General features: G+C 36.9%; 1 protein-coding gene across 2 annotated transcripts in view; it reads left to right on the plus strand.

The window, feature by feature from the left end:
* Nucleotides 1–12,181, plus strand: part of SYTL2 (synaptotagmin like 2) — a 38,196-nt gene that overhangs the window by 22,693 nt on the left and 3,322 nt on the right. Inside the window, exons 8-16 of one of the 2 annotated variants that reach the window (XM_026034920.1) lie at nt 2,749–2,847; nt 3,895–3,948; nt 4,808–4,855; nt 5,999–6,093; nt 8,790–8,909; nt 9,995–10,164; nt 10,742–10,844; nt 11,241–11,411; nt 12,000–12,078. In XM_026034920.1, the coding sequence (XP_025890705.1) occupies nt 2,749–2,847; nt 3,895–3,948; nt 4,808–4,855; nt 5,999–6,093; nt 8,790–8,909; nt 9,995–10,164; nt 10,742–10,844; nt 11,241–11,411; nt 12,000–12,078 (939 nt within the window). The remainder of the gene's footprint in view (nt 1–2,748; nt 2,848–3,894; nt 3,949–4,807; nt 4,856–5,998; nt 6,094–8,789; nt 8,910–9,994; nt 10,165–10,741; nt 10,845–11,240; nt 11,412–11,999; nt 12,079–12,181) is intronic. The other variant, XM_026034921.1, reaches the window with a different exon arrangement.

Here is a 12,181-nt window from a genome sequence, read left to right on the forward strand (position 1 = left end):
AGGTCAATTGCTCCATCCAAACCCATTGGATTGAGTTCTGCTTTGGAGAAGCTGCTGAAGGAGGCCTCTCAAACTTCACCACATGAACCAAAGAGTTCAGACCATGCAGTAGCTAGRGCTGCTGAGTTACCTGTTGAACGTGTGACCTATCAGAGTGATGCAGAGTCACCTCAGGAAGTCAGTGAGACCACAGAAAGATTGATTGTTCGAGCCAAGCCCAATGGATTGAGTTCTGCTTTGGAGAAGCTGCTGAAGGAAGCCTCTCAAACTTCACCTAAACCAAGGAGTTCAGATCATGAAGTGGCCAGGGCTGCTGAGATGCCAGTTGAAAGTGTCATCTRTTCTCAGATAGATGCAGATGATGCAGAGTCGTATCAGGAAGTCAGTGAGACCATAGAAAGATCGGTTGCTCCATCCAAAGCTGAATATGATATATTTAATATTAATTTGCAGAAGCTTCTGAAAGAGGCCTCTGAGATACCACCTCCTATTCTGAAAGATATGGATAAGGAAATGCAAGATGAAAAACAAATGAGGCAAAGTAGGTGTTCTCTGTACCAGCAAGAGAAGGATCATCCTCAAGAAATAAAAGAAATTATCAAAMCCACTTTTGCTTCAAGTCATGCAAACTTTGAAGTCAATAATTCCCTAGAAAAGCTTCTTAGAGAAGCCTCTGAAGATTCTTCTCCAGTGTCCAAAGAGTTGCATGGACAAGAAGAGTTTCACAATCCTGTATCTCCATCTAAAAAGATTACTCTGTCCATGACAGTGCCACAGTATTATCATAATGCTCCAAGTAACTATCATACAGAGATGAAAATAGGTATCAGGAGAGAAAGTTTGGAACAAAGTCCCAGAAGTTCAGTGGTTGATCCTGTGGTCAATGAAGTTGAATCTTCTGATCTCCCTAAAAGAAATGCKACATTTTATAAAAGAGAACAGAGAAATACGGTTCCAAGAGATGTTCCTGCCTCAGAAAGGGAGACCAAGACAATTACAATCAAGTTGTTCAAGATGGGTGAAAGCTTAAAGACAGGTGGAAGCACATCCTTGATTGCTTCTGAAAATAACTCTGAATTAAAAGCACCATTGAAATTTAGAAGAACAAGCACACCTCTTAAGAATGAGAATAACTCCCCCCAGTCAGAGGCAATGCAATTCTGCCTAACATCTCACCATGACRATGAAGAGGAAGGTGACAGCTCAGCTTTGGGATCTGAATTTTCAGATGAAAACTCTGATTCCCAGTCTGGAACCACAACTTCAACTCGTGAGCTGCTTGATTTCTAAAATTCCTGGTGTTTGGTAGTTAAGCATGGCTGCAAGTTTTGCAACAGCCATTTTCAAATATGAGAGCTAAAATTCTGGGATACTTACCTACTTTATTGAATCTTTAGATATTTTGGGGAAYGGGAGGAACGAATTAGGTGGAAAATATTGTGATAAGCATGTACTGCATTGGTAATCTTTTCTGATTAGGCAAGTTTAGCAAGATGAATCAATTGTCTTTGCATACCCAATGCAAGGGGTGCTTTACCCTTTGCTTCCTTCCTTATGACAACTCTTTTGGTTTAGTAACATTGTATTGCTCATATATTGGTATGTCTTTAAAATATCCAGAAAAGACGAAGTAAAAAAAAAAAAACAAAAAAAACCCCAAAAACTGTGGCTTTATTTTCTTTATTTCTTTTTGTCAGCTATCTCTTGAAAGTAAATACCTATCAATAGAATGGCTGGATATGAAGACAATATTGAAGTATATTCCAGAGAGAACGTAGTRCTGTTTTAATTTAGTATAGTTAGCTGTTGCACTAGAATATTATTGTAAAGGAAAAGTGATCCTGTACCAGAATTTTCAATATTAGCTTAGATGATGGCTCTAATCCATGTATAAAGTGTGGCAGTCATTGTGGCATSTAGGACATGCTTTATGTGCTCTAGGTGTCCCTGCTGAAGCAGGGGTTTGGACTAGATGATCTCTAGAGGTTCCTTCCAGCTATTCTGTGTTTCTGTGATTCTGTAATACTTTCTCAGGACGAGAATAAAAAGGCTAAATTGGGAATACTTTCCTCACCTGGAGAAACTGATGTGAAATGTGTGAAGTTTTAAGGGTCTGCCAACTAACCATTCAGCATTTTATTTACCTGAGATGCCAGTGAAGGTCAATGAGAGCTCTGATCTGCATGGCAGATAAGGAAGAGGTGAAGAGATTTTGTTTTAACCCAGAGTTACGGTGTTGGTCTCTGTAAGGTCTGGCTGATGGTTAGTGAGGGCAAAAGTGGGATAGGGAGAAAAGAGAGTCTGAAAAAATTAATTTTGAAAGTGCTAGACCTGCCTTGAGAGACACGTACATGCAAATTTCAGGAATCTGAATCTCCACCACTGATTTACTTGTGGCTGTTGTTCAAGTATTAAAATAGAGGGTAATTTTTTCACAGGAGAGGAAATAAAAAGACAAATTTGCACAGAGAAAAAAATGAAACTATAACTTTGTAGGGCTGATTCATAACATAACTCATAAGACTCGTTTTGAACATCTTTATCATAGAAGGATAAAATAATTTCCTATTCCTGTATCTCTAATTTTGAAGTAACTGAATACAATGCATCCCTCAGTTCGACAGTGAATTTATGTTTTCATTGAATGTTCATTGTGCTTGCTTGTGACAGATCAGTGGGTTTTTTTACTGAGCTGTTTAAAATGGCATGTCCTTGTGTGCAGTGTTCACATGTTTTGTCTTGTAACAGGTTCGGAAGAATTAAACCCTGTTTTGATGGCTTTGAAAAGGAGTGCAGATAGGAAAGTGCCTTCCAAAAGTCTAGAGGACATTCCATCAGCCACCTCAAGTGAGCACAAAGTTGTCTGTGTCTCCTATGACCCCCAGTTTGGCTTAAACATGTTCATGCTGTTCTTCCACACAGCTTTGCCAAATAACATTTTAGTACCCTGACACTGAACCTTGGCAGGAGAATCACTTTCTGAATAAGCACACAAAGTGCTTTTAAAGTGAGATCCATATTTATGTCTTACTTTGCTCTCAGTGAAGAGTATAGAGTAGAACTGAAAAAATCACTTAATTTCTCAAACAATTTTGTTTTCAGCTGTTCATGTTTATTTTGAAACAACACTGAAATCAGGAAAAAGTGCMTTGTTTTAATCGGTGATGAACTATTTCCTGGATAGTAGTAAAGACTTATATAGCAGAAGTATTGGCAAATATCCAAACTAGGAATTCAACAAGAATTGCCCTTCTTTCTAGGCTGCTTGCTTGGGACAAATTARTAGAAGTATGAAAAACTACTTAGTCTATTGGAGTTTCGTGTGTTTATTCTAATAGTTAATATAAGCAAACAGATATTGGGGAAAATAATTGAAAATTTGCCTCTATTTATTGGGCAGTAGAATTAATTTTATACCTCCATCTGCAGCCTCCTAAGATTTTTTTTGTTGTTGCTGTCTCCCTTTATCCTGCCCAACAGTATTCAGTGTTTTTTTTGTTTTTTCATGGCTTCTTTCATGAGAAGACATAAACTGACTGCATATTTATAAACTGGAATCTGGAGGCATAGATTTTAAATATGTTAGTTGTTGTGGACAAATTACTCCTCTAATATTACTTACGCTATTGCATGCTTCTAACGAGTTCATTGTTTTTAGGTGTAGATGTACTAATATTGCTACAACAACACTGATAGAAGCTGTGTCAATGATAACATTCCCCTCTTGGAAGCAGACTTGAAGTAGTGCTCTAAGTAGAAAGAATTTCTTGAATTTAACCATGTCGCTGGGAGGTTTTGCCCTCACTCCTACTAACTCCGTGGCTACCACTGCAGTCCGTTCTATTGTACTGAACAGCAAGCTTTCTAACTATGTGTTACTTTTTTCCTGCACAGATAAAGGAAAAATAAATATTCCAAAGGAAGAATTAGCTCTTAGTGCTGAAGATGGTAAATATGTTTTGTGTCTGCATGGAAATTTATTCTTTTTTCAGTGTCCTCTGTTTGTCAGTGAAAGATTTTTCCAAACTTAAGAATTGTGTTCTTCTTGTAGATCTGTTTAGCTTCAGCATGACTTGAATGCTTTTGTAGATTTGTGTGTGTTATTTTATTCTTAAGTCATATGCTTATTTTATGTCCTGCTGTTCCTGTAGAAACTCTTCCATCTATCAGTGCATTTCAGGTTTTGATCCTTTTGTGCATGAAAAGATTGCTGAAGTCATTGGGAGCCTTGAACGTTCACTCAGTTGAAAGACTGATCTCATTTAAATATTGAATTTGCCTCCTCATCTGTTGCATTGTAAGGTGCAAGATTGACTKTTACTCACATGGAACACCCTTCAGAATAAATCTGTTGAAAATGAACCTCTCCAAATCCCTTTGTATTGACAATCCAGCAAATCCAGCAAGAGATGAGTCACTGGACTTGAACTTCGAAATAGGGAGCCAAGTGGTAGACCCTACTGAAAATATGCTGTAATTTCAATCTGGAATATGYAGTTACTTAGCAGAAAATGAGCGTGAGGAGGGTGAATTTTTGAAAAAATGGCCAGCACAATCAAACTGATAGCTGAGAAAAGAGAATCAAGCAAGTTCTCTTGAAAATTCCATTCACATTTTTGATTCATTTAGCTTATACCCTGTTATTCCCTTCATTATGATCCAGCTCGTCAGGAGAATGATGTAAGCTAGAAAAATGCAGGGTCTTTAGAGAGCTTGAGACTTTCCACACATAAAATATATTGATACTATTTATAATATTGCAAAGTTTTTGCTCCTGAGTGACTCTTGTCAATACTGCACTGAGCAGATCTGAAACCTGATCAGCCTGGAGAGAGGAACGGAAATGCAGCAGGAAGTGAGTAATAGGATTCTTTCACCAGATAGTGGAGAGATTTCTCCATTGATATCTAAACTAATAAATTAAAAATCTTTTTTTTTTTTGTAATAACTAACAAGTTATGCAGCTAGACTAAATGCTTGCCAAATAGGAAACTGCGTCTAACTGCATACTGACAGTAACTGATACGTTTAGTGCCGTTTGAGCTTCAGTGCCAAAAGCTTTGGAAGAGCTCGATTTATGCCTTGCAAACAATCTCATCCAGGAATTTTTTTAAATGCTTAAATTTATGCCGTAGTTCAGTGCCGTTGTAGGTGGCTGTTTGTTGCTGAATGATTCCACGCTAGCAGATACTGAGTATTGTCTTCTGCAATGTGCATCCAGTCAAATGCCTTTAATATGTGGAATTTTAATATGTTGTTAAATATGAGTAGGTTTGTGGCACAGAAAATTCTGAGAATTGTGGGTTTACTGCAGACAGGATTTTTGCAAGGATGGCTTGTGCACTTAAGCTTTGTACAGTGAAATCATCCAAGAACACCCAAGTGAAATTCATTAGAGCTATATGAAAGTTGAAGAGATCTGCTGCAAGATATTGGGATAAATATTACCTAATTACTGAGGAATATTTTATTATATAACTCCCTAGGAATATTTGTAACTTCCTTGTTCAGGTCTAAACACTGCTTCATTTCCACAAATATTCCTATTGCCATTAATGAGACTGAGTAGATAAGAAAGCAGCTGGCTTGTATATCAACTTCTTACCAAGACCTTACAATGACTCTAATGTCAACAGTAGTGTATAAATACACTTTTCTAGAAAGAAAAGCTGAAAAGTAAACTTTTTTTTTTTTCACTGTGTTTGATCAGAATTTTCTTGTAGCACCTGTGTTTGTACATGATGTCATGCAACATGAAAACTTCTTTTGCCAGACAAAACACTGTGGCCAGTGTTACAGGAGATGTCAACTAGATTGTCCTAGCCAWAGTTTACCTGAGTCCAGTGAAAAGAAGCTTGCATCTAAGTTGTGAAATGGTTGTGCATGTGCATGTATTTCATCTGAAGTTGTTTGTTTCTAACCATTCCCTGCTATGGAATCTCACTCTTTTGATGTACAAACTTGTTTTTGAAACTTTTGAATTGCTGCTGCTCTTTAGTTTCCACAGTGCCTCCAGAACCCAATAAACTGTTTTCGCATCCTGAAAAACTCAAAGGACTGAGCAAGTCAGTACCATCATTCCTACAGGACGAGGTAAGTTTTGTGTTCAAAATAATGTGACTACAGCTTTCCTTTACTGTGGTATTATGAACTAGGAAGATAGTACTTTTCAGGGTTTGACAAGTTCTCTATTGAATAATAAGGTTTGTAGAGCAACTAGGAGGAGATGATCACAAGCAGCAGCCTGTGGTTGTTTCATCTTTCTGAACTTTTTAGCCCAATAAACAGAGATTTATTCCTCCTGTACAGATCTACATAGAGTGCATGTTTTATCTCAGAGGCTAAGGATTTTATTTCCAGAGTGTACATTGCTGATAGACTAAAATAAGCTTGTAAGAMTATAGGCACTATGGTGGAATGGCACCATCTGGTGACCCTTTTCAGAAAGATATTCGCTTGGTGTTCTCTGCAGGGATCTGGGTTTGGATACCTGGCTGTCCCTCTCTGTGTAAATAACMTTATTTTTCAACAACATACTGTATCTTTTTACGTAGCCTCAATTTAGTCTGTGTCTTTATTTTAAAATAATAATAAAAAAAGAGGAGTACAGTGAGGGGCCTTGGAGACATGTTAACTGAGAGCTTATTCCCAATCTGCCATTAATGTTTGAGGGTGTTCAGCAATATGAGCTGCCTAGTCTGCACTCTCCAAACAGTGGGTGGATAGAAGTGTGGAGGCTGTAAATGGGYCAAGCACCAACCTCCTACCATGAACAGCTGAAGTAGACAGGCTGAGTGTTTCTGTGCAGGTATTCTTCACTGGTCATAGGGCATGGAGAAGAGGAAGTTCTTCAGCACTGTTCAACTTGGATAATGCAATAGGGCCCTGCATTTTTCTTGTGCACCTCAGAAAATGGTTTCTGTGTGGATTTGTGGGGCTACGGTGCATGTGAAATCTGCCCTTCATGCCCTGCAACCTCACAGCAAAACCAGTTACAGATGCTGCCTTCCAGGTCTCCCAGATGGTGGAATAAACACCTGAGCCCTGTCAGTGATGAATATGGATTAGTGGGCACAGGGTTAGATGTGACACAGGCATTTGGGTCATAAATGCCACAAAAAAAAAAAAATATTTTATTAACTGAGGAATGGTTACACTGCTTGCTCCATCCTTATTGCTATAACTATAGTCAGCAGAGGTATTGATATTTTGGGTTGTTTCTCTAAAAATAAGTGGCTGACAGGGCTGAAGGGACTTTCAGGACTATGCTCAGCCCTGCCTTCTCCTGCTCTTCCTCTGAAAGTTTGAAATATCCAAAATGCAATGAAACAGTTTTCTTCAAGTGCATAACTCAATACTGTTCAGTGTCTATGGGCAACACTTCTTTAAATAAAGATTCTGTAAAATTACAGCTTTCTAATGCCCTTTTGGGAGAGCTACGCAAGGGAAACCTCTCTAAGGCATTGCACTGTGGACAAATCAAAAGATTAGGAGCTCAAAGTGTTAGAGTTGGGATACCAAGCAAGTTTGAAGTGGATAACTGGCCATCTGAAAATAACCAGTTAAAGCTTAAACCAGTTAAAGCAGTTTAAAAAATTGATTGAGGTGGTTTCTGAATGAAGCAGTCTGTTTAAAAAAAAAAAAACAAAAAAAAAATGATGGAATTTACATAACCTGGTAGGTCATGTACGGTAGGAAGGGTTTTAGGATGGTAATTTGTGATATTCTAAGAAATTCTTAGTACTCAAATCTATTAATGCTATCCCCCAAATTGGTCTTTAATAAGGTAACTGGTCTTAAAACTGTCTTGTAATACCTTTTTGATTTTAGCTTGTAAGACATGATTTGTATATTATATAGGTGTAGTCAGAGAAACTAGGGTAACAAAATGTTTATAGTGAATTATTCAAAAGCATTTCTATAAATATTATTTTTAAAAGCTTTTTAGGAAATAATATTTACTAATATTTACTAATAGGAAATAATATTTACTAATTTCATCTGCTAGTGGAAGGTCTGTGACTGCTGAAGTACCAAGGAGGGGGAAAGCCTTATTATACATTGACAGCTGCAATACAGGGTGATAACTTGTGTAGGAAGAACCCAAAGCACATCTGGAGGTTACAGAGACGTGTCTTTTGTATAGGGAAGACATGGAGAGAGAATGAGTTTGTGAGCACACAGTCTGACCAAACCTTTAGTTTTGGTCAGAGGTTTTGGTCTACACCAAACCAAAACTAGAGGTTCTGCTTGCTCTCTTGCAATAAAGGTGTTTTCCAAAGGCCATTTGGTGTATTCAGTGCTCTTCTTCTGTGCATGGTATCTCCCAACTAACTGTCCAAAAGATAGAGACTTGAGAAGCAATAGAATCGTCATTTGCAAAATTTTATTTTATTTTATTTTATTTTATTTTATTTTATTTTATTTTATTTTATTTTATTTTATTTTATTTTATTTTATTTTATTTTATTTTATTTTATTTTTTATTGTAGTGAAAATGAGTTTACTTGTCCCAATAAAATGAACTTTAAACTTTCTGTTACTATATGAGATTAAAGAGAGGTTAGTTGCATTCCTGCTTTAAAAGAAGACTTTCCTTCTGAAAAATTCCCTTTCAACATTTTTTAAGTGCATGAACTTTTAAAGAACATATTAATTATTAAGATTGCACTCCAAGGGGGTTTAAATTCAGGTTTTTACAAGTCCCAGTTTGCATTATTAAAATTCTGCGTTATCTTTTTAAATGTTTCTTGTGCCTACATAGACTTTCTTTCTGTGATGTTTTTTAGAGTGATGACAGAGAGACAGATACAGCATCAGAAGGCAGTTATTCCTTTGGCAGAATCAAGAAGAGTCCCAGCTCTCTAACCAATCTTAGCAGCTCTTCTGGCATGGCCTCCTTATCCTCTGTATGTAAACAAAGCCACGTTTCAATGGCACTTTGCTTGAGCTAATCTCTCCAGCAGCGTTCYACTTGCTTCCTCGTTCCTCTTGTCTTTCCTTCCTTGGCATCGTTGTCTCCTTCCTTCCATCTGCCACATGAACTCCTGCATGAAGCTCCTTTAGAAGCAAAACAAAATGTGCTAGGCCACTGTTACGGTATATAAATGGAAGCAGTTATTTCTGTTTTTCTTTTTTAAAGACCGATGTTGTGGGTTATTGAGTTCTCTACAGAGTCTTGGATGGATTATATTTTGCATTTACTGTAGTCGCATCCTGGAGCTTGCTCAGGACTCCACTGTACTGGGAACTCTACATAGAAAATAATGAATAATAAAGAGATGTCTTTACCCAAAGAGCTTGCAGTCTTAGCTCAAAATGAGGGGCAATGTACACAAAGCAAGTGTTAAGAAAGGGAGCAAGAGAAAAAAGACTAAGGGAAAGAAGGAGGCAGTACTGTTGTGGGGTAGGTAGTGATTCAGTCAGTGACTGGTCAACCAAAAGTCATTAGTTTATGTGCACTTTATGGGAAAAGAAAAAATTGGGGGAAAGATAGAGKTTTTTTTGTAAAAGAAAAATACCTCTTTTTTCACTCCATTTAGGGTTTAGTTTTCAAATATACTYTGTTCAGATATTTAACTCAGTCTCGTAAAGACTTCATTTTTAATTTTTTGTTGTTTTTGTTGTTGTTATTTTCAGAAGGCCTAATTCCTTAAAGCCTAGGCTCTGAAAAGATCAGCTTGAAGAGATATTTAAAATATCCRATCCCAGGCAGTCACCATTTGAGCAGCATTCTGACATTTTACTTCTACCTTAATGTTATATTCACATTTTTATAGCAAGTTTAGCCTAACACCTTTAAAACTTATAAGTAATATTCTTTGTTAATTTGCTTGCTGAGAAGCTTAGTCTCCCTCATATTTCTTAATTACATCTTAAAAGGACAGAGCTGATTGCTTTGCTGTCTGAATTCTGAGCAGAACTTCTACCCTGATCTTGAAATATCTGGCCAAATTCCAAAACTGACAACTTTTCATCCTCCTTTTTGGTACAGGTGAGCGGAAGCCTAATGAGCATCTATAGTGGAGATTTTGGCAATGTTGATGTGAAGGGGAACATCCAGTTTGCTATTGATTATGTAGAGCAGTTGAAGGAGCTCCACATTTTTATCTGCCAGTGTAAAGACTTGGCAGTGGCAGATGTTAAGCAACAGCGTTCAGACCCGTAAGTACAACTAGACTATATCTATATGTATTTTTTCCTGATGAAAGTTTCTTTTAATAAATAAATGAAGAAAATTGTTTTTTTGTTTGTTTATCACATGTTGGATTAAACAACCAGATAAATGAATGAGGAGGCTATAACCTGCTTTCGATGGTTGTTGCCTCTTTGAAATGAATACAGAATTGCCRCTGTAAATTACTACATCATATTAACTTTGGAAGCTGAAACCTTTAATAATATGAAACTCTACTCTCAGGCTTTAAATTTAACTTTCTGGATGGTAAATCCTGCTTTGGTAGGTGTTGGAGACACTCCAACAGATTCCTCCTGGCAGAGAAAAATCATTCCCTACTTTGGAACAGTAAGCACTATTTGTATAACTTTTAAACCACTCTTTCCATTTCTTAGATAGCACAAGCTTAACAAATAATGATTAGTGAAATGGAATTACTTTATTTTAGAAAACCACTGTATTTTGTTTTTCACTGACTTATGTATTTTGAATGAGGAAGTTGGAAAGTTGGAAGGTGGTTGATTTGTTTGTTTGTTTGTTTGTATCAACCTGTTTAAATTTTAGGTATGTAAAGACTTACCTGCTTCCAGAAAAATACAAGCTGGGCAAACGGAAGACCTCTGTGAAAAAGAAAACTTTAAATCCAGTCTACAATGAAATTTTGCGGGTATTTATCAAACTATTACTAGACAAAAACCCCAGGGATATGCATGAGATATTACAAACTTGAACTTTTCAGTTCAAGKCCAAATGTTCTCAAAACAGGTGTCTATTTATTAAAACGAGATGCTTTGCTCCATAAAAGAACCCTTTTTTTCCATTAATGGATACACCATGGAAACTTTGATTTTCCTATAGTTCTTACAAGCAAACCCAAGTATGAATTTAAAATATTTTAAAATAGGATTAAGACATGAAAAGAGCTGTTTTGAAATGAAGAAATGATTACTTATAGTTGTATGAATCCAGGCATATCTTCTCCAACCTTATCACTCTCAGACAAGGCTTTGATTAAGCTCCCACTGGGTTCAATGTTCTTTCTTTCCTTTCTCCCTCCTGGCAGTATAAAATCGAGAAGTCGCTCCTAAAGAACCAGAGGCTGAATATCTCTGTCTGGCACAATGATACCTTTGGGAGGAACAGTTTCCTTGGTGAAGTGGAGCTAGATTTGGGAATGTGGGACTGGAATGACAAAATAAACAAGCAGATCAACTGGTTTCCACTTAAGCCAAGGGTAGGTTATGGAAGTTGGATTATTTGGTTTGTATTTTTCACTGTGTAAGTGCAAGACGGAGTGATTGTTTACTTGGGTCTTGTCTTCTGCAGATCTTTCAAGCAGAGAAGAATAGTTTTTGTACTGCTTAGAATCATTTAATTCACTTTAGTGAACAGAAAATACAATTCTGAGGTTTTGATTAATATAGTAAGGAGCCAACCAATTTAATAATACAAAAAAAATTCTCAAAGATTGAGAAGTGGGAATTTCAGGCTGCTRCTTCATTATGTCATGTTGCTGCAATAGATATATGAGCACTTGTTTTCTAACTATATAATAGGTCTACTGAGAATATATATCCACTGTTGCACTGTCCAGTGCTTAGGCTTGCCTTAAAATCTCTCAGTGTCTGATAAGTTGATACAAGACAGAAGGATAAGAAAAGAAGAAAAAAAAATCTCTTGTAGAAGTCAAGCTTATTTCTGTGGGAAAAATTAGGAGAGGAAACTGTGAGTGTGAAATGCAAGGTTTGTGGATGGTGACTTTATTTGTTTGTTTGTTTGTTTGTTTGTTTGTTTGTTCATTTGCTTATTTTTATTATTTCAGGCTTCAACAATGGCTCTTGAAGTAGAAAACAGAGGGCAAATGAAAATAGCCCTCCAGTACGTACCACGGCCTGTTGGAGGTATGGCATTACCTTTGTTTGGGTTTGACAGGCCTTTGGACAAGTGAAATCTCCAGCCATCTTTTTTAATATAAAAGCATAAATTCATCTTCAGGGTCAATGT

Source organism: Nothoprocta perdicaria, unplaced genomic scaffold (assembly GCF_003342845.1).
Source record: "Nothoprocta perdicaria isolate Ctin4 unplaced genomic scaffold, notPer1 scaffold_152, whole genome shotgun sequence".
Lineage (NCBI taxonomy): Eukaryota > Metazoa > Chordata > Aves > Tinamiformes > Tinamidae > Nothoprocta > Nothoprocta perdicaria.